The 22,803-nt window shown below is 37.3% G+C and overlaps 1 protein-coding gene across 1 annotated transcript; it reads right to left on the reverse strand.

Annotated features, from left to right (window-relative positions):
* Positions 1-23: 23 nt before the first annotated feature.
* On the reverse strand, positions 24-22,558 carry LOC116728155 (transcriptional regulator ATRX-like). Its single transcript, XM_032575991.1, has 35 exons — positions 22,364-22,558; positions 20,523-20,632; positions 20,396-20,451; positions 19,742-19,770; positions 19,403-19,524; positions 19,215-19,331; positions 18,790-18,899; positions 17,544-17,611; positions 15,689-17,448; positions 13,647-13,707; positions 8,398-8,555; positions 8,087-8,263; positions 7,903-7,999; positions 7,279-7,369; positions 6,969-7,154; positions 6,675-6,819; positions 5,656-5,765; positions 5,350-5,493; positions 5,108-5,285; positions 4,886-5,023; positions 4,590-4,765; positions 4,385-4,502; positions 4,070-4,203; positions 3,935-3,996; positions 3,728-3,819; positions 3,487-3,643; positions 2,954-3,048; positions 2,769-2,874; positions 2,502-2,679; positions 2,217-2,408; positions 2,004-2,147; positions 1,835-1,906; positions 1,654-1,749; positions 502-630; positions 24-415 (listed from the first exon to the last, which is right to left on the reverse strand). Exons 1-35 carry the CDS (start codon positions 22,375-22,377, stop codon positions 329-331), a joined length of 5,709 nt encoding a protein of 1,902 aa, XP_032431882.1. The 5' UTR covers positions 22,378-22,558; the 3' UTR covers positions 24-328.
* Between the last annotated feature and the right edge of the window lie 245 nt (positions 22,559-22,803).

Here is a 22,803-nt window from a genome sequence, read left to right on the forward strand (position 1 = left end):
AATACAGATACTGCAATCAGAGGTATCACTGCAAAAGTTTATTTTATAAGAAAAGGTTTTTTTTAACAGGAACAAATAAGGAGCTACCCTAAACTAAACAACATTTGTGAACAATCTTAATTTAAAATGCACAGCATGTCCAAGTCAAACTGCCACATTGGCTAACATGGTGATGCAGCATAAAGACAGTGTTAAGGATTCCCCTAATTTCTACAGGGTGCAGTTATACATTCACTTATTTAGTAAAGAAGAAATGAAGCCAAGTGACTACCGTAGCAAAGAACAAAACATTCGTGTTTGTATTAAGGCTTGGATCCCTCACTCACGTCTAGCCAGGCTGGGTTGAAGTGTTCAGAGTAATGGGATTCACAAGAGTTCGTCGACTGTTGAGTAAGGCCTGAATCTGGAACGTGAGCTAAGAAAAGAGGATTGAAATGTAAGCATGGTCATTTGTACAAAGTTGTACTGACAAGGAACATTCGCTAATATACAGCGACTTACAGACTGATGCTGCGCCAGAGAGTCTTGATAAAAGGACTGTGTGATGTCCCGTCTGTTCACGTCAGATTGTCTCCAAAGCTCAGCTTTGATCTGCAGCTCCACCTCAGGTAGGAAGGGGTACTGCTGCCGCTGTAGGAAAACGACGCACAGTCAATGAATATTCAAAATACGTCTCCTTCTATTGTACCTACCGTACTTTATTCAGTTCAGAGTCTTGTGATAGAGTGGATAAGAGGTGAAATATAAATTCTTTCTTGAAGGCCAGTTCTCTAATAAACAACATTACCATCGAATAATGTGATTTACTACTTTAAAATGGACAATAACCTGCCTACAACCAACTCAAAGCAAAGAAAACCTTTCCTGCCGAGCTGCATATGTTCATGTATGTATGTCCTATAGTGAGTCGTTCAGATTTTGTCTTGATTTTAATGCTTCAGATTTCAGCAGATATATATAATAGTTCCCCTCCCAGCCTGAAAACAAGCTAATACTACTTTATCTCCACTATGACATTAATACTAGAACATCTGGTTAGTTATCAGTCTATTTCTTGCTGTTACATCTCCAGTATTTTACCCACATAAGGAGCAGCTCCTAAAGCTTACAAGCACCTCAAGCAGGAAAATACAGGGTTTCTATGCTGTCTGAAAAAGTAGGAAATTTAAGTATTTTTCACATGTGAATAAATATAAATAAGAACATAGCATATTATTTCTTGTTATTTCTTTCCTACTTTTCTGTTGTATCCATCTTTTATGTTACCCCCATACATTAATTTGTTTGACAAATTTTGGAGGTAAAATAAATGGACTCTTAAAATGTGAAGGTGAGTGTTTGTGGAACCAAGAGAGGAATAATAATATTTTACCAGACAAACCTTCACCTGTAGCACTCCTGTAATTTTAACAAACTCTTATGATGAGCCATATGGTGATTGCCCAGGGTGGTATTAGAAAGGGCGACACACAACTACCATATCAAAAACACAAATCATTCATCAGTCAGTTGTCCCCTGAATACATCTGGGTATTTTTTTTCTTGCTTTCATGCATGTGCAGATGCTGGGAAGGTGGCGCCCACTGCTGGCCATCCAACTGAGATCGTGCTGCGAACCTCAGCAAACCAAACGTCCTATTTGAGTTCACTCACCAGTCGCACCTTGTAGTCCTCTATAGAGGGAATCCTCATATTCTGCAGGGTCAGGAAAGCTAGCGATACATTTGCTCTGCTTCTGTTGAGTATTTCCTGCAAAGACGCATGAAAGTTTTTTTTTATTCCTAATATAAGTCATATCAATTCCAAGATAACGTTTACATTTCCTTTTTCATACCAGTAGCTGCTCATTGGTCTTCTTCTGCAATCTGTCCTGGCTTGAGCTGGCTGGGAGTTTCACTGTGTTTGACTGGTGAAAAACAAAATAAACATTTAAATGCACAAGATATAAACAGTATGATGTAAACTATGTCTTTATCAATCTTCTTTTAGGATAGTAGCATTACCTCGGCTTCGTACTCGGCCCACGCAGCTTTGCGCTCGGCTTCGCTGAGCTCCTCCTCATGCTTGTGGTCCAGCAGGGATTCATGCTCATGGTAAGACACTATCCGGTCTTTACAGATTTTTAACAGCTCTGCTAAGATGCTGTCCTGAGAAACAAACGCGAATGGTTAAAAAATGTTGGCCTTTCTGTGATCATTTGAAGATGGTGAAGTCACCTTCGGGAGAATCGGTGTCGGTCTCTTGCTTTTCTTAGAGTTTGGATCATCGAGCAGGTCTGGCTCAAATGTGTAGAGTTCAGTCAGCTCATGAAAAGTGAAGTGCCTTTCAACCTGCTGATGATCTACGACTCGATAGGACAGAGACTGCTTGGTCACCTGACGATCGTAGATCTTCTCCTCCATGGTTCCCTGGTGACAGCCAGACCATTTTTAAAAAATTATTTGACAAATAACTTGCTAACGCATTTATTCAGATATATTTTATTCAGGTCCAATCTTTACCTGAGCCAACAAGCGGTACACAAACACTTGTTTCAGCTGACCGAAGCGATACACCCTGTATATGCTCTGTATGTCGTATGAAGGGTTCCACGAAGCGTCAAAGATGACGACCCTGTTAGCAGCCACAAGGTTGATCCCAAGTGATCCGGCTCTCGTTGAAATCAGAAACAGTCTGCCACTGAAATCATTAAACAAAACAATTAAATTACAGTAGGGAACACGTTTTTTTGTTTTTAAGCATAATCAACAACAAGGGACAAAGAGTACCGGTAGTTGTCAGCATTATTAAACTCATCCGCCCATTTCTTCCTCGATGTGGCGCTGACAGAGCCATCAAGTCGATAGTAATCCACGTTTTTAATCCAGCTGCCCTCTGATTAGTTAAGAAAGCACAAAAATCAACAACAAATGAGGAAAACATCCAGCTAAAACTGGATGTTTTTCTTTCTTACCTTTGATGGATAATAATGGGTCTCTAGCATTGTGAGAAGCTGCGAGGAAATCCTCAATCAGGTTCAGTGAGATCAAGGACTGACTAAACACCAGCCTAAGAATGTAAAAACAGGTTTGGATGTGAGGAACCATCAGAACAGCAGCAAAGCTGATCAAATATACTGCTTATATATTCTCTTTCAGAACCTTTTGAAAGTTTTTACACACCTTGAGGCAAACAAACTGAAAGTGGCACATATGTGAGAAGGGAAAGGATGTCTAGTTTGAAATGAAAATCTGCAGAGTGATAATTGTGTTTAACCCCCTTTACTAAGACAACCTTAAATAAAATCCAATGTCACCGCTGGTCTTCTAAAGTCATCTGATTTTAATTTGTACAACAAATTCTGTAAACAACGCATCATCTTCGATATAATTACAGTTTTTTTTAATCAGATCTATAAAATCTCACGTTGAAGTTTTAGTCTGGTACATGAAGAAATATGTAAAAGTTCAAGTTTTAAAACGGTATGGTGTGACAAAAGAATCGTACACTTTGTCATCCAGGTTTTCGGCCATTCGGAGGATTTCAAACAAGAGCACCATTTTCCCAGAATGCTCCATGATTCTGGCATCACTTTCAGACAGCCGATGCCTGTACCAGGCTTCAACGGGACTCTGACACCTCGAGCTGCTGGATGATTTCTCACCTACAAAGAGCAGAAAAGAGAAGAAACTGGTTGAAACTTTTCTAAGTTTTAGCATCAAGGTACAGCGACATGCTGCTGTAATACCTTCCACCACTCGGACAGTTTGGGGTCTGTCAGTAGACATGGTACTCTGTCCATTGACATTTTGTTCATTTCCTTCGTTCTGTTTCAATCCACTGTTTCAGCAAGAAAAAAAAAAGATGCAGATAAAAACACATTACAGGATGAAGAAAAGCTTTCTGATCATCATCGTGAAGAAAAACTGTGAAAGCATTCAAAAAACTAATTTACCTCTCCGCCACAATCGTCTCCACATTGATCATCTGAAGCTGATTCCTCTTATAAAAAGTCTTCTGTAGTCAAATGGAGAACATGAGTTAAACAAGGTCAAACGAGTGAGGTGTTGATTCAGTGTGGTTACTCTACCCTCCTGCTTTCTTTGCCGAGATCGCTGAGGTGAAGACACCATGGATGAGTCCAGATTCGGCTAAGGACCTGAAAATCCTTGAAAAGGTTGGCGCCAGTTTTCAGGGGTTTTTGCCTAGTTGCTGAGCCCTCACCTGGAAATAAAAACATAAAAACATTTTCTATTAATGTGATTCTGGGTAAAACGCCTACATCTGGAAATAATTTACAGCGTTGTGTGTTTACAATATGTTTAAAAAGCATAAATTACAAAAGTGCATTTTTCAGGTAGGGTTTGATTCATTGGTGTTTATGCAGCGTTAAACATGTCCTTACTTGCAACGTGGTCGAGGTAGTAGCGATACAGCTTATACTGAAGTGGAGAGATCCTCACCAGCAGCACATACTCAAGTTTTGGAGGCAGAAACTGAGTTAGCTCTGAGTAATCTCTTCTCTAGAAAGCAGAAAATTGACTCAACTTTCAGAAAGCGAAAACGTAGCATACAACAACCACCCAGCATGTTGTTGTTGTTCTCCGTACCTGCACGCATCCAGCCAAAACCGCATGGAGAACATGAGCGCGATTCTTCATGATCCGCACGTCTCTTGGGGTGGAGTCGGCACACTGGCCGTTCTGGATGGGGTTGATGAAGCGGTTTCTGAACTCACTCAGGGAGCCCAGGAGGTTCTTCTTGATGAAATTTACCATGCAGTGGTCTGCAAAGGCACAACAGGTCAGAAGAGTGTCAATTAAAGCTTCTAAAAAGTAACTTAACAATAAAACCTCATAAGCAGCGTGTTTTAGCCGGGCTAGCATTATTTTATTTGAGGACCTACACTCAACGAGGTTGTTTTGAAGCGGTGTACCCGTCAGCACCAATCTCCTCTGGGTCTTGATGCCGTTCATGGCTTTAGAGATGCGTGACGATTCATTACGCAGAACGTGACCCTCGTCACAAATCACGAAGTCCGGACCTGAAAAGGAAACAACAATAAATGAGGAAATGACTGAGAAATAAAGCCAGAGAGCACTACATAATGGCCATTCCTCTAGCGTACCTGGATCTACTAATGCGCTCTTCAGCTCCTTGTTGTACTCCTCGTTGGTGGCGCTAGAATTCTGGGACAGGTTGCGGTACATCTCATACCCTATTATCATGACCCCTCCGTCTCTCTGCCACGTCTGCACAGCTCTAAGACGTTCCGGGAGATGCTTCACATTAGCCATCTCTGAAACCTGGAACAAAAAGTGTGTTTGTATCATCCCAACATATGGACCGACGGTCATTTATCTGTCATACCTTAACTCTATCTTCTCCAAGGCTGTGCTGCCATCTCTTGAACTCGCTGACCCAGTTGAGGATGGTATTAAGTGGACAAACCACCAAGGCTGTTCTGAACTTCAGGTTTGATGACAGCAGCACTGCGTGAAGGAAGGCCACCACCTGGAAGAGAGATTAAAGATGACAGTGAAAGTAGTTCAGGAAGAGTGCTGGAGTCTTTTTTTGCAAATGGCAACATTATGAGTTTAATATGTTTGGTTCCCTTCAACAATGAAAGGTCTAAAAATGTAATTCCTGAGTCCTGAAGGCATAAATGTTCCTCACCTGCAGAGTCTTTCCCAAACCCATGCAGTGCGCCAGGATACAGCCTGATCCAGGGGAAGAGTTGGCCTTCTTCACAGACTCACAGCAACTGTCCCAAATAAACTGGACACCTAGAAGAGCATAACACTGATGTTGTAGGAAACATTTCACTCGTGTTTTCTGAGGTTCCTACAAAATATAGAGGCGCGACCGCAATCGATTAGAACATAAGTGTGAAATTCCTCATGTTCCTCTAGGGGCAGAGTCCTGCAAGTTTTAGATGTGTTTTAAATAAATCAATGGCTGCAACTGACAATTACTTCAGTAATCGATTAATCTAGCCATTGTTCTGACAAATGATTAATCAAATTTTTAAAAATTACTCTTTCTACTGATTTTTTTTAGACTTTTTTATACAATATTAGAAATACACTAAAAGGTTTTAAAAAATCAATTCCCTTTTTAAAAAAGAAAATAAACATTTTATTGCCTACAATGCAATAACATATTCATTCAGTAAAACTGAACTGAGTGAAGCTAAAACTGCGTGTCACAGTTTTAGCTTCACTCAGTTTAGTTCAGGCCAAGACATATTTACAGACAAAGGTGTCTTTATCTTGATTTGTTTTTTGTACAGCTACAAATGGCCTTTTGAGTCTATACACTCCAGTTTACGATTAACTATTAAAATTGGTTGATGATTATTTCAATAATTGATTACTCTGATTAATCCAATTAATCCAATGAGTAATTTCTAAGCTCTAAAAGCTGCAGGACACCCGCCCTTTGCAGTTTGGGAACCCTGGGTAACAATGTCACCAAAATGTTTATTTCAGTAATTCAATTGAAAAAGTAAACTCAGATCTATAGACTCTAGACGAACCGACTGACCGGTAATCATTTGAATTAGGAGAGCAGAAAGCTAATATATTTATCTTTTTCAAGTGAAAAACTGAAATAAAATTATAATTGATTAACTCAGGTGCACTTGCAGCTAAAATCAGCAGTCAAATAGAGTGTGAATATGAGCACAAGCTAACCGTCCACTTGGTGAGGCTTCAGGTTCGTAACCAGGTTCCTGTGCACCTGAACAAGCGGCATCTTGGTCTCTTCATCCTGGTCCAGGACCAGCTTGGTTGTGACGGGACATTCCACTTGAGACAACTCATCTGGGATTACAGTTATCTGGTAAGCAATGACAAACAATCAGCAGATTTCTTAAGAATAAGAAAAAACACAGCCAAATCTATGTGAAGCCTGCATTTGTCAACAGTCAAAGATGTAACTAGCAAGTTTAACTTTCAAATTAAAGTTTATAGGAATAATGGTTGTACCTCTCTCCAGTCCTCCATCTGTTGCGATCTATCCGCCAAACGCTGACGTCTCTCCTCTTCCTCTCTGAGGGCCTCTTGAGTCTCAGCACGGAGATTCTCGTCGTCGATAATTTTGCGGATCTTTTTGCGTCCTTTTGGGGTGCCTTTACTTTCGCTGTTCTCCTCATTTACATCCTCCTCGTCACTCTGCTCAAGTTTCCCCAAAACCCCCACAAAGTAAAATAAAAGACCTCATTTTCCTCAACCCAAAGATAAAATCTGGAGATAAAGGCGTCAGGTATGTGAAGTAAAAAAGAAGTGAGGCTGCTACCTTCTCAATACTGGAGTCGGACAATAAAATGCAGGGCACTTGCTTGTTCAGTTCAATACTACAAGTTGCTTCCTTTTCTCGTTTGCTTGATCTGGTGCAAGAAGAGAAAATAATTTGACATTTCTCTATGCATACCAATTTATCTACAATTAGAAGTAATAAAAATACTATTACTAATGTCTTTTTTTACTCTTTGATGTGCAATTTTATTTTTATAAATTTTTTAGCTGCACTGATTTAAATGCGGCAGGACAATGATCCCAAACAAACAGTTTAGAGCTACAAAGTGTGAGTATGTAAACATTTGAACCTGTTTGAGAAATTCAGTATAAAATTAAAATGTATATTTTAATTTCTAATATTTTATTTTATTTAAAATATAAACATTTTATTTTTAATATAAAATTAAAATTTATATTGGATTAAAAGTTTATGAAAAATACTGTGCGATCCCTCCAACCTGAAAAGTAACAGTTCAAATGTGTCTTTAACCTGATTTCCATCGTGTGTTTACATGAACTTATTTCCGGCAACACAGGAGCAACAATGTTGAAACTGTTTGGTTTTTTCCCCTTCATTTGTGAGGATTTTACTACCAAAAACAACGGTTAAAATGAAATCTACCTCTCGATCTCATCTTCAGCAGCCTCATCCTCGGACTCACTCAGCTCCTCGCTCATCTCCGTCTCTTCACTACCTTCACTACAAATCTCACTACCAGCTTGACAAGAGATAAAAACTAAACATTAGAGCAGCGTTTTTACATTCCTCCTCCACCTATATTGGTGTAATTTGTGCGCTCGCTTACAAAACAGACGTTTCCTCATGGTTCTTCTTTTGCTCTTCTGCATCCCTACTTCACCCTCAGGTTCTGTCTTGTCACTGGAAGCTCCCTCATCTAATGTGAGTTTGTGGCGAAGAAGATGGTGCCTGGACTTTGGCTCATCAAGCATGCTGTCTGATGTCTCTGAAACCAGGTCTTCTCCTGCACAGAAATATATTCTACCATCATATCTACCTGACAAACAGGTAGGAATCCAGGTGGATACTTTACGCTTAGTGCTGAATCAGCACTAAAACCTGGATTTGCTTCTTCTTACAAAAAGCTAAAAGACTTACTGCGAGTATTTGCTGCATTATCATCCTCATTGCCTTGACTAGGTTCCCCGTCGCCATCTGATTCAGACTGATCCTCCTGAGTTTCCCCTTCGGAAGAAATGTCCCCATCCGAAGAGAGGTTGGCTTTAATTTGGGCCAATAGCAATTGCTTAGCGATTCTTTTAAAAGTAGAACACAAGGAAAAAGGCACCTGTAGTTTACTTTACAATTACTTCAATAATTTTAACAGATTTAATGTATAATCAGAGATAAATAGCAACAACAAAGGAGGGAAATGTGGATGAAATCTCTATAAAAATGTCTGCTACTTTGCTGATGGCTGTCCCTGCACTGCTTTAACGTAAAAAGTAAAAATGGTGTGAACAAACTAGCTGAAGTCATTATTTTTATAGAAATTTCAGCTGATGTTCCAACTTAAACTTTTACAAAAGTTAGAAACATAAGAAATAGAGAGGCAGAGGCATTTTTAAAGTAAATATTTATTACAGCAATTAATGTTCACAGACAAAATAAAAACGAAAAAAAAAAAACTCTTTGCATTTTTCTTGTTTTAAGCAAAACAGGGGATCACAAGTCTTTTTTTCATGCTTGCAACAGTTTTTTTTTCCCCCCAAGTGAAAAGTCACAATGATTTCAAACGTAGCTCAATTTACTCTCAACCTTTTCAAAAATACTGATCAGCAATGTTCAGCTCTGAACAAAGGGGTCGAAAACTTAAATTCATAAAGAAAAAAGTGTTCCATAATTTTATTTTATTTTTTTTTTAAAGGCACAAAACTGCATAACTGAGAAGTCTCTTTAAAAAAATTTTACGTAGAATAAAAAGTTACCTCGCCGGCTTTTTCAATCGCTGATGGAAAGTAAAAACAAAACAAAAAGAGGAAATGATCCCAAAAAGTAATAAAAAATAAATAAGGCCGGTTTACAAATGTAAAAAGCGTTTGGTTTCAATACTACATGGTGTTAGGAAGGATCAAAAGTATGTACAGCTACAAGGAATATATACATGAGCTCCTGTAACGACTAGTAGCAGTAAATACCAGAAGTCCGTACTTCATGAGATGGACTTTGAGTTTATCGTGCCAAAGTTCTCAGATAGGTCAGACCCAGATCTGAAGATGGGGTTTAAATGCTGGCCACACCCAGTTTTTTTCACAAGTGTCATAAGATGATTAGATCTGAATATGTTAACATAAAAAAAAATAATAATACAGTACAGTAGTTACAGCAGAGGTAAAAGACGAGCACCTTCAGTCTTGATTTAACTTGGAAAAAAAGACAATCTAAATAGCAAACACTTGTGAGGATCACTAACACTCATGGGTTGCCCGGGACAACCGCATTCGTTTCTACAATATCCTTTTTTAAGTTTAAGCAAAAAACCACAAACAATATGAAGTTTACATTTCTGCTGACCATTTTCATCTACATGTACTAGCACTACCACTACAGCTAAAACAGAGGGATGACAGACAGATAGATAGAGGCCTAAAATCCCAGATTACGCGACAGTTTCCTAACAGCATTGTTTTCACTGCTGTGCTGTCAGAAAATCCAACCTGGAAAAACACGAGAAACAAACATGGATGTCGTTAAAGGGATTGTGGAAGTTTAGGTTGCTTTACATTTTAAAAGTCGTGTTTCACAGCCCACTCTCAATTCCCAGTATATACAAAGTTGCCAGTAATTTCTGAAAGGACTGACCTGGAAGAAAAAGTCTTCACCTGCGTAACTGCAGTTAAAACGATTGGTTTTCCAGTTAAGCAGAATTTGGATTGGGATTGGTTTTTAATGGTCAGCAGAAATGTATACTCTGTGTATAGAAAGTGGTTGCAAAACATGAAAAACACCAGTTCAGGAAAGAGTCAGGAAATCCTGCTTTGGACAAGAGTCGACCAAATATTTAAATATGAATGAAATATGAATAAATTATGTATATAAATAAAAGATGGATTGTGCCATCTAGATTCAATTTCTCTATGTAAAGAACTCCATAAAGACGCTTTTTGTTTTACTTTGGTAAGAAATTGTATATCATAAATAACTAATTAATTGTAACAAAAAGTTATGCATAACCCTTATTAGAAAAACTTTGCAGAGTAACAACATGAGCTTGTATTTAATGCAATTGTGTGGGTGCTATTGTTGACCAATAATCATAGTTTATAAAATGTTTTCAGTCTTGTTGCTTCATTGATATGACTTTATATTGCATAGACGCTTCATTTAAAATTCATATATTCATTTAGAGTAAGTTTCTTCATAACAGTATTATAAACTATTTCACAGGTTCTCAATTAAATTAATATTAAGAGAAAAGAAGAAGGGTGAGGTGTATAAATGTATGGGAAGCAGGATTTTGCCACACAGACTAAACTACTTATTACCAACATTCCTACTGCAACACAATCCTCAGAACGATTTATCTAGTCCTGACAGGTCAAAGTTTTCTTAGAGAAGAGACTAAAGGCAAAACAAGAGATGTGAAGCAGTATATGTATGAACTTGTAATAAAAAATTTAACTTTTGATTTTGTATTTTCTTCATTTTGCATGTAACAGTTAATCACTAGGTAAAAGAAAACAGTGTGTGTCTGGAAGGTATCAACAAAGTGTGGCAACATGGAGCCTTACTCCAAGCGTTGGTATGTGAAGGTCATCTTGGAGAGTGGGAGTGGGATGTGTGGGTTAAAAAAACAAAGTAGAAATTTTGTGTCCGCCTGCAAGCAGCCACGGCTCTGAGGAACATTGCTTACGATATTGTTCTCTTTGTTGTAACATGATGTAATAAAACTCTCGAGACAAAAAATTCAGTTCTGATCGTCTTATTTAACAGAAAACTGCATAAGAAACTGCTGAACCTGCTTCATATGCAACACTATGAAAAGAAAGGCAAATCTTTCTTGCAGTGCAGCATCTTTGTAAAGCGAACAGCATCTTCAACATTCTCAAATGTTTGCTATTTTCAAGCTTATATTTAGAAATGGAAAAAGCAGACACAAAGTTGGAGGTTCCAACCGAAAACTTTGGGTTGAAGGGACCAAAGATTTTCTATCTAATGTCGTTGTGTTAATAGAACGTAGTGAACGTTTCTGGTATTCACTATTAGCATTTCTGCTTCTGAGCAAGGACTCTATTTAAGTGTGCTTAAATGCGTAAAATGGAAAAGTAATGCACCGTCATGGGTTTGTGCTACCAAGAGTAGTTTGCATTGAAATAAATAGCAAATCTCACTGTGCTGCAACTTGCAGCTCGAACGCGTCATTCACACTCCTACTAGAGAAACTGAGAATGTGGAAAATAGTGAATTATCATGAGAAAACAAATAGTTGTTAGTTCCTAGAACATATTTTTCTTGTAGGAAGGAAATATAAGCTCTGATAATGATAATCCTTGAGATTCTTACTCTGAAGAGACAAAGGAAGTAGTTCTCAAGTTGTCCTTTTGTGCTGACAGAGCTAATAAAGCTAGCATGTCAGACTAGCTAAAAAGAAAGCACAGAAAAAGCTCCCACTTTTTAAAATTGTTTATCAGGCGGCATTTTTGGATTGACAGTCGATAAAGACATGGCGACAGAGTGACTGAGAAGAATAGAATGATTTGCTAACACTGAGAAAAAGGTGACTGGCTTTAGGTCACCTACTAAACTGATGTTGGCATCTGCTAAAGGGTTGTTTCACAATTTTAAATGAGTCATGACTGCCTTTGATCACCTCTGCTTAGAAATACTAAAACTGATACACTAAATTGCAATTGTTTTTGCTGTATGAACATACTGCTAATTGTATGCATGTAAATTTTGTTGTGCTCTCCCCTTTTAAGTGTTTTAGCACTTTCAGACTAACATCATAAAAAAGAAATTGTGGTTGATGTTTTGCCTGATGAAATGAAGGTTTAACTAATATGAACCCAAATGTGTATTACCTCGCCTTCAGAGCTGATGTATCATTACGCCTATTATGTTGTATTGTGACCGACAGCACACAAGCTGCATAAACACACTGAGTGTCAGTATTATCAAGTCACATTGAAATTATTATTCACGGTGGTCAAGAAAAAATACGCCGTTGGGTTAAATGATGAAAGCATTTCACAGTTAAATCAGGACTATTACTCAGGAAGTAAAACCAACAACGGTTGTATGATTTGTTCCTTACAATGCTAATAAAACTCAAAACCAGTAATCATCAGTTGTTGATGCATGTTTGGTAAGAGTCAGGCTAATTCTTTAGCAAACTTGTCCAAGATTGTTGTATGAAAAAGGTCCTTTTTAGCAAATTACAAACAATTACCGTTAACATGGGCATTAATGCATCAGTGTCAATTTCAACTATGTTGGCCTATTGTAACATGAGGTGAGAAAGTAAAAGATGTATATATGGTGAAAACAATCAAACTTTAGAAAACAACATGTATCAAAAATTGAATGAAATCATTCAAATTAATTTTGAAATGGATATTGTATGATCTTCTCAAAACTTAATTCACATCAGAATCATGACACAATTAAGGCCCAGGTGAAGTATAAAGTTTTCAACAGACCTGCAACTACACCTGACTTTCTCCAATTCTCCAAAATAAAATTTAATCTGCATTTTCAAGTATTTTCTAAATATATTAAATTCAATTTGCATTCTGTTGTAATAAAAGACATATCACATTTTTGCATGCAGGTTTCAAACTTTATACTTAATCTGTAAATAAAATTCAATTTGCTTTAGGTACTGTCACTGGTGGATAAAACATATGCACATTGTGAACAGATTCAATGATATTTTACTTAAATCAAATCACAACAAATGAAAACAAATCTGTGCTTCATAAACAGACTAGTTGGCAAAGGTAAAAAAAAAAAAAAAAACTTCACTTGTTTGAATTTATGCTCCTGCAAGTTAAGGTCCACTACTGGACTTATCCAAGCATACAGCGAAGAGAAAGAAATAGTATATTGCAAATAATGTATTTAACTTTTGTAATTAGATTATTTCTTATAAAGGCAATTTAAGACAGAGACAATCTACATAAAAAGTCACAAAGTTGATGTATCTGTAGAAGTTCTTCTGCTAAAATGTGTATTTGACTGTAGGAGCCCTGCAGCTACGTTTTGGCCGTGTCTGAAAAGACCGTAACTCAGTTCTAATGACTTTGATGTTTCCAGATTTGGCGCGGAAACCAGGATTTGGAGTTGCATCCTTTCTTTTACAGTTATACTCTCTTACAAACTCAACTTCCGGGCTTTTAGAACCGTACCTATTTTCAGGATCTTCATCATCTTCTGCTGCCCATGAGGGCCCAGACTGCTCTTCATCTCCTTGGGGGAAAAGAAGAAAATATAATTTGCAGATTAAGTCTGTTATTACCCAGAACAAGGGTAATAACTGACACAGGACACAAGGTTATGTTCAGAGTGAAATATAGAAACTCCTTTATTTACAAACCACTAAGTCAATAGTTTGTCTTTCAAAGCAATTGGTGCTTTGAAAGACAAACTTGCTGTAAGTTTTATGGAATACGTTTTACAAGCTTTAGACATATAAAGAATGAAAGTTGTTTATCTTTCTTTGTAAAACATCTCGAGGCGAGTCAGATTTATTCACGGAGACCCTCTACACATCAATTATCAAGTCTTTCCACAAAACCCCAATTAGATTTATGTTTGGATTTTGACAATTCCCTTCTAACACATGAATATGCTTAGAAGTAAACACCAGTCTGTTGTAGCCTTGACTGTGTGCTTTAAATAGTTCTCTTGTACTGCCACCACAAATGTTGTTCAAGGCAAGACGCAGTGTTGGGATGCAGCCAAACAATGTTTTGTTTGTAGGTCAGAAATGTATTTTTCAGTCTCATCTGACCAGAGTACCTTCATATTCCACATGTGCCCCTTACTTTCTCTTATATGGCTAACGTAAATGGCTTGTGGCATTTAAGTTTCTTATGCCAGTCTTTTAACTCCGGCTTTTGTTCTTGCCACATTTGCAGAGTCCACAACTAATATTTGTCTTTCTATTCAATCTCGCCCAATGTGCTAAAGATCTCTGCAGCTTATCCAGAGTTATCACATGCCTCTTTATTGCCTCTTTGTCAAGTTTATCTTTATGGTGTAATTTTATACCGTTTTATAAATGTTACGTACGTCTCTTTTCTTTTAGATTACACAAATAGTCTTGTAATAAGATTGGTCAACAGGCCTCACACAGACAAACCCTTCAGTGTCATAAAACAGCAGGGGATGAATTCTTAATGCGATGAGATGCCAGAGGTGACTAACCATTGTGTTACTTTCCCGTATCCAGAGCTTATCAGGATCAAAGGTCTTCTCTTTAACATCAAACACACAAACAAATTTTCTTAAGAAAAGACAAATGGCAAGACCATCTGTGTTGTGCTCCACAAAATTTTTGGTGCATAACAAACCTAACCTTCACATTTATACTTGAATAAATTTGTTACTTCTTCTCATCTAGATACTTGTAAAAGTATCTTTTAATATAACAATAGCACATTTCAGCAACAAGGCAGTTCAAACGAGCTTCACATGGAGAAAAAAAAACTACATAACCAAAAACATTACAGTGGCATAATAAGAAGGATTAATGAAACATTGTAATAGGTTTTAGCTATAAACCATTAAAGGCAATTCTTGCGCCTTGCGCCTTCGCCCACATCAGAAACCGCCAGTGCATGAACGAGTTTCTGAAGATTTTATCTCAAATTTTTTTTTTTCATTTCTGTCCTAAGTTTGGTAAATCCAACTTGCAACTTACCTTTCACGATTAATATTCCTACAGTAATATTTAAATTAGAAATGAGTTTACTATTCATAATTAGGCCTGTCACGATAACAAATTTTGCTGAGCGATTAATTGTCTCAAAAATTATTGCAATAAATGATAATATTGTTGAAGACCATTTTAAACTGATATAATGGTAATAACATAATAATGCAAGAGATATCCTGCCAAAAATAAATACGCTTTACTTTCAAAAGAACACTTAACACTGGCACTGGTAAACAAAATAAACAAAACAACCAAAAACTAAAATAAAATGGACTCTCGGTCTCAGTTAACAAAAAATGAATTTGAATAAAAACTAAACACAACATATGACGCGTTTTTCGTCCAGCGTCATCAATAGAAAGAGAAAAGGCCGATAAATTAAAATGAGGTCGATAACTTTCATTTATCATGCGATTAATTGACTTATCGTTTATCGCGACGGGCCTATTCATAATAAAAAATATAAGTTCAGTAAGAAAAGGTAATAGCAGACAGGTTAGAAAAACTCACCTGAGGATTGTTGGAATGCTGCTACTCCGAGTGATGTAACATTTTCTGTGATCGGTTTCATCTTCTGATCACTTACGTCGCTGCCAGAGTCATCTTCTTGTTCATCATCGCTCAACGAGGATGATGAATCAGTCACATCCTGATGGCGTTTCCCTTTAGACTCGCTAGCTTGCATTCTCTTCTGCTTTCTCACCACACCTTCCTCTTCTCTTCTCATGAGATGAGGCTTCCCGATCGACCTCACCGTATTTAAGTGTTGTATTTCCTTCTGAGAGTCTTGATCATCACTTGAGAAATCTGTCCCACTTTCCTGTCGAGCTTTAACTACTCTGCTGCCCGATTCCGATTCAGATGAGCGGTCCAGCATCTTGCGTTTTCGCCGCAGCTTCTCCGGCGACATCGGACTGTTCTTGGTGAGCCAAAACAGGCATTTCTTGGCCACCTTGTCCGGAGGTGCTTGGTTTCCATCTTCGTCACTCTGAGGTTCGTCTGAGCTGTGAGTCATCGCTGCCCGCTCAAGAAGGGCGGCAGGTACTTCATCTGAATCTGAATCATCTCTTGACCGGCTCAAATTTTGCTCATCATTGCCCGTGGCAGGCACTGTGTCAGGGGTCTCCTCAGGTTCAGAGTCACTCTCGCTGTCTACACCTGAAAGGGATGGTTTGATCGTGATGTCACTTTGTCTCCGCAACGGAGTCGTCTTCAAACGAGGGGATCGTCTGTTGCCTTGTTTCTCCTTCAGCAAGATAGGTGTACTAGCAGTGTCAATGCTCATCTGTCTCTCATCTTTAGGACTTCCAACAACCTGTTCTTCCGATGCATCCTTTTCCTTAGATTTATTTTCCTCCTCAGGGAAGTTTTCGTCCAACTTTGGGACATTGGCTGATTCTTTCTGCTCCATAGGTACAGGTGTAAGTTGTACAATTAGCTTTTTAGACATGTCAACCTCACTTGAAGATGACGTCAGGCCGATGTTTTCAGAACTTGAATCTAGTTCCTTCTCAGAACAGTCATTTGTGAGGTCAATGTATCCTTTGGAGTCAGCGTCATTGTCTTCAAAGTGCTCAGATGCCAGTTTCTGCAAGTTACTTAAGCATCTTTTATCAGACATATCCAGCTCAATGTCTGAATTTCTCATAAGACGTTTGCAGTCACTTCTGAGGATATTTTCCCAATTGCTTCCGACATCCAGGTCCCTAAATTCCTCCTTAAGGCTGTCTTCCAGTGCGGTGAGAGACTTTCGCAGGCCTTTCACTACAGCTAAAAAGGAGTTCAAATACACAGCACGAACACTGGGCGTAGGCTTGTTTGTTGTTACCGTCTCAATGAAACTGATGAATGTTTGGTTTAAGGCGTTTGTTGAGTCTACCAGATGTTTTGCCTTTTTAGTAACATCCTTAGAAACTTGCAGATTGTTGTAGTTAAAGATCACATTTCCGTCCATGCCACTGTGGTCCCATTTATCCAAAGGAATGTTATGAGCCGAGCGTTGTGACAGTATGCGGTACAGTTCAGACTTCTCTGGCTCCGCTCGGTTCCTCCTCCGTTGATGAGGCCACAGGGGCTCCACATTTTCCAGGACGGTGTCGCAGGCCATCACCAGGTCAAAAAGCGGCTCTGGGCTGCACACGTAGCAATACCATTTGCTCTCCAAGATGCTGGAGAGCTCCTTCCTGCCCAAATTTCTAAGAATGCATTTCTTGCAGAAAGCATTACTACAGTAGTCACAGCAGATCAAGTTGCCTCCTTCAGCACACCACCTACATGGAAAACATAGCGAACGAGGTAAACAGCTTATTGTGTTATATCCTGGATATTTCTATTGAAATAGTGTACTACATACAAGAAATCTCACCTGCACTGCTCATCCATGCCATCTCTATCCTTACTTATATCGTCACTGGAGTAATAATTGTAGCATGACTAATGAAACAAAACAAATTGTTAGTTTGAGCATGTCATCAAAATCTACCAGTTGTTTGGAAACTTAGACATTTATGACTTCCATATTTAAATCTTCAAAGGGTTACATATTTTATATAGGTCAAAGTTTCTCAGTACTGTACCACAAGAAAAAAAAACTCTGTGGTCTTCCATTGTTGTTTATACAGCCAAACTTTACCGACATAAAATAGCGTACAGACACCTCCATCTCTTAATCTACAGCTACATAAATATACTTTCTGCCCAACCTCAATATACCAAACAAAGCATAAATACTGACTATGAGACTGATGACATTCCAAGTTAAGAAGTCTTTGCTTCATGGAGGTAGAACAAAAGCTCAAATCACTGGTAGATTTAAGGCAAGTTTGTTTGTGTAGCACAGTTTATTTGCAAGGTAATGCAAAATATATCATCCAGAGTGCTATACAGAAAAATAAAGCCTAAATAGTTTCTTCTTGATGTAACTGTGGCAAAGTTTTGCTCAATTTGAAGATTTATATGTAGGTTTAAGTTTGCAATGGTAAACAGGTAAAGACCAGAAGGTTCTGTTGAACCGTGTAAGACATCAATGGAGAATTTCTGAGACAAACTCAACAACTCCATTACAATATAATCAAAAAGCTCTTTAACTACAATGATTTTGTTCAGACACACTAGGTACAAAACTAGTTTCTCAGAAAATTTATATATTTTTTATGCAGTATGGATTTTTTAATAAATTGTTATATTCTAAGATAGACTGAAAGACTCTAAGACGTATATTTTATTATTTCATATTTTACTATGAAAGCAGGTTAATTACGGTTTGTCTGTCAACACTATAAATCAAATTAACCTGAGTAAAATTCAGTGAATGCAAGTAATTCAGAGTCAGTCTGAAAATTGTATCCAAAATTTGTTCCAGAGCTTGCTATAAAGAAAGAAACAGAAAAGGAGCAAAGTGGGAATGTTTTATATTAACAATAATAACCTTACTCCAGTAAATCAAAATATTCTGATAATCACTCCATCATCATCATAAAATAAAAAACACAACATGCTATTAAGAATGTTTACCAATGATGCTAACCAGCTGACTATAATGATTCAATTATTCATAATCTTTTTTTGCTTTGATTATTTTCTTGTTCTTAGGTGCCAGGACTCAGACTTACCTTGCAAATAAGCACTTTCAGAACCGGATGTTGATAAAGGAAATCTCTCCGGAAGTGGTTAACTTGTCGACCACACGCAGTACAACACACAATTCCCACATGTTGCCCTCCTGGGAAACGACAACTCTATCATTAGCGACAACGCTATTATATAAATCAATTGTTGGATCATTAATCTACTTGAAAACACGACTGAATAGCAACGTAAGAGTGAGATCTTTTAAAACAAACTGACAAAAGATTGTTTTTATACATAAAGTGATATGAAAAATCCACTTTCCAACAACAAAATGAATTCTTGTATAAGACCACAAAACATTGCTCTTTTAATTTAATCAAATTACTAAGGTCACAAATGGGTTATTAATAACATTACCTCTATTGCTCATAAAAATAAGAAGAATTTAATTTCTGTAGAGGCTAACCTGCACGTTTCCTTGAAAACTCTTTCCGAAGTACCCCTGGCTTGCGACTACGAAATTCTGGACCTCTGAATTCATCTCTTCCGTTGTCCACTGGCTCAGGTCTCACCAGAACTGTACCTGTCAAAGCAAGAGGTTAAATCCAACAACAAAGCAGAAGAGGGTTGGCAGGGAAAAACTGCAACACCTACCTTTAGGCAGTCTAGTGACGTCAAGGTGACCATTTGAGCTGACGGGCATCTCAAAGTCTTCACTTGCATTTGATTCGCCAGATTCATCCAGTCCGGAGTGCTTTACAACTACTGAAGGTTTTCTAAAATATCATTAGAAGTAAAAAATACTAATTACAAAACTTTCCAACAATTATAACACATCAGAAATCCAACAAATTGTAATAGAAAAAAGGAAAAACAACAATTACCATGGTCGAAATTTAAATATTTTCCCTTACTAGCAGAATTTTTCCATTTGAGTGGTAAATATAAACTTTTTACATTAACTTTTCTGGTAGAAATGAACATTAAACTCACCTTTTCGAATATCTAGTGTCCAAACCAGCCTGCAAAATAAGTGATTGTAGGTTTAGTCTCAGGGAATTTCTATTTTTTTAAGCCATAAACAAGTTGCATGTTTAAGTTTACAAAAATGCAGCAGATTTAATAAACTAAATGCTATAGTTGAAAGATATAAAAACAAGATGTTTTTATTAGCTATTCCAAGATTAGACAACATGTGGATGGTAGATAGATATGCTGGTCTTTAAATTATTTTGCTGTAGGTATAGGTGAGGTAGAAAATTAAGCTACTTAAGCTTCAGATATTTGTGACAAGAATTTTTATTTTTACAAATTTCAAAAATATTTCCCAAATTAGAAAAACTTACCTTATGTTACATTATACTAATTTGATTTTTTTTTTTTAATGAAGTAGTAAAGCTGTGCTGTTTAACAGTAATGACTTCATTTAATAATATGAGTTCAAGGAACAATATGCGAAAACATAAAAAAAATAGACACTGCAAAGCTAAAAATCCTAATTTCACTGAACTGTTTTTGGAATTTGCAAATGTCACCAATTGAAGTTTATAGTTTTCAATCACATGACCAGTCAAGAATAATGATTTTGTTGGGATTATGGGTTTTTCCCACAGTGTTCAACACATTAACTATCCGAAGCATATTTACCTCTGTAACATTATCCACTCTTGAGTTCTCCACAGAAAACTGTTTGTTTATCTGACCTGTAAACAGAAAATTAATAATGTTTTTAAAAATATTATTACAAAGTTTCCAGTGCTTTTGATTGATGTACCATGATAATCCTCTGATGTTGGAATGCCATATCTGTCCTCAATGCTGGAATGAGCCAAATATTCATGAAGCTTGTCGACCAATAAATTCAGCTTGTTGCTAGAGGTTCCTCTGAAAAGTGGAAAATAGCACATTTAACGTAAAATCTGGTTTAAGGTTAACATTTTTTCTGTTTGCAAGAGATTTATTATCTACAGCACTATGAATTGTAACTCAATTGATACTGATATATTTTTGATTTTTTTTGTCCCTTTAGAATATTGAGAGTCAATGTTTTAAAATCTTTCATCATCAGAGAGCAAATAATGAATGAAACCCAACAGCCTTACTCCACTTTAAAGGATGCTTCAGAGAGAATTGAGGGACATTTTTTCCTCTTGCAGCAAACTATGCATGGCTTATAACTGCATATTTAGACAAAAGGAATGCAAACAGACTTCAATCTAATGTTTTTGAGTGGTGGCCAACCACGCACCAGTAAAGAAGGAATCAGTAGGCAACAAAGACTGCAGCTGAGCATCAACAAAGCACTTTTTCTCATAACTCACAGCTACATATATTTATGCATTCAAACTTTGCTTTAACATAGTATTTACAACAATGGTTCAATCAATCTTTGGCCTTTTCTAGCCAATATTGTTCTTTTCTTTGTGGTCTGACCTGCTGATTCAGATTTTTTGAAAAACTGCATTCCCCCCCCCCCCAGCAAATCATGATATAATAAAGAGAAAAAATACATATTTTTTGATACTGTAGCAGTTTTTAATCCAAAAGAAAGGGAAGTTTCAAATCAGATGTGAGCATCTACACAACAAGAATCCATACATGTGGTTTCATACATTGTTAGCATGCAAAGTGCAATTTCCTGACACACTGCAATGCAATAATTACAAAACAATTGGTCAGACAAAACTGACACTACTGAGGTTTGCCATCAAAGGGGACACAAGGTGTTATGGAAGCAGGAGTCGGAAATTGATTTATTAAAAATCATGTGAAATGTTGAGTCTGACACCATGTAGGCTTGTTATTCCTCTCAAAGTGTCATCTCTTTAAGAGTGCTTGAGGCCTAGACATGCACAATGTAGAGAATATATACTCATGAAGGCATACCAGTTCTAAATATTTCATTCAGCACAGTTCTTTGTGACCTCAATAATGAAATAACAATATATTTGCTACATGTTGTGCACCCGTGTGGAAAACTAATCACAGTTTTCCACATAGGGGTACCATTCCGAGCTGAATGGTACATCTCTAGTAAAATAAACTATATTCACTCGAAGCAACCATGATGACACTCTACACTAACTACAACAGATCAGCAGGTCCAACCTATACTGGAAAAAAAAGTCAGCAACTCGTAAAGAAATGCTCTGAAAAGCGCAGAGAAGTCTAAATTTCCAGAATAATTTAGATAATAGGACATCTAAGTGAACACAAGCTATTTAGAACTTATTCATAACCATGGTCCATGGACCATGGTTGTTTTTATAGACTACCCTACAGCATGTTATTCAGGAGTTGTAATCACTGAACACCCATAAAACCAAGGCATCTCATAATCAAAATATCGAACAACACAGAGCTTAGCTCAGTCAAAGGAAAAATTTGATTATATAGAAGTGATTGTCGCCGAAACATACCGATATATATTTGTGACTAAATTTCTTATCTATTAAAGGGAAGCTACAAACTGAGCTTAAATTATTTATTTTTGATTAATTTATGCTCCTCGTTAGCTTAGCTGTTAGCTAATTCCGCTAGCAGTGAGCTAAGCTACTTTACCGTTACACTTGCTAGCACCAAGTGACGCGCCCCATTTCAAACCTCAGTAATTACCTTAAAGCGGACATGTCGGAAAGCAGCAGAACAACAGAAGTCGCTCAAAAATTTCACATTGCTTTAGGGTTTATTTCACTAAATTTCCAAAGAAAAACTGTGGCGCTAATTAGCCCCCAGTGAGGAAGCAAAGGGGAAAAAACATGTCTTGTTCTAGCATTTTTTATAAGATTGAAATATCGCCACCTTCCGTCGGGAGTAAGAATAACCTGATGCCTTCTCCATCTTCTTCTTCTTCTTCTACTGCTGCTGCTGCTGCTGCTGCTTCTTCTTCTTCTTCGTCTTGAATTTTATTAGCGGTTGGCAACAAACGATACGTTTTCATTACTGCCACCTACTGATATGGAGTATGGCTCAAAATGTCATTATTTATAGTACAAGCTTTATTATATTCTGCTAATTAAGATGTGAATACTTTTACTATATGAATTGTCCTGTAA

The sequence above is a fragment of the Xiphophorus hellerii genome, chromosome 11 (assembly GCF_003331165.1).
Source record: "Xiphophorus hellerii strain 12219 chromosome 11, Xiphophorus_hellerii-4.1, whole genome shotgun sequence".
In the NCBI taxonomy this organism is placed as follows: Eukaryota; Metazoa; Chordata; class Actinopteri; order Cyprinodontiformes; family Poeciliidae; genus Xiphophorus; species Xiphophorus hellerii.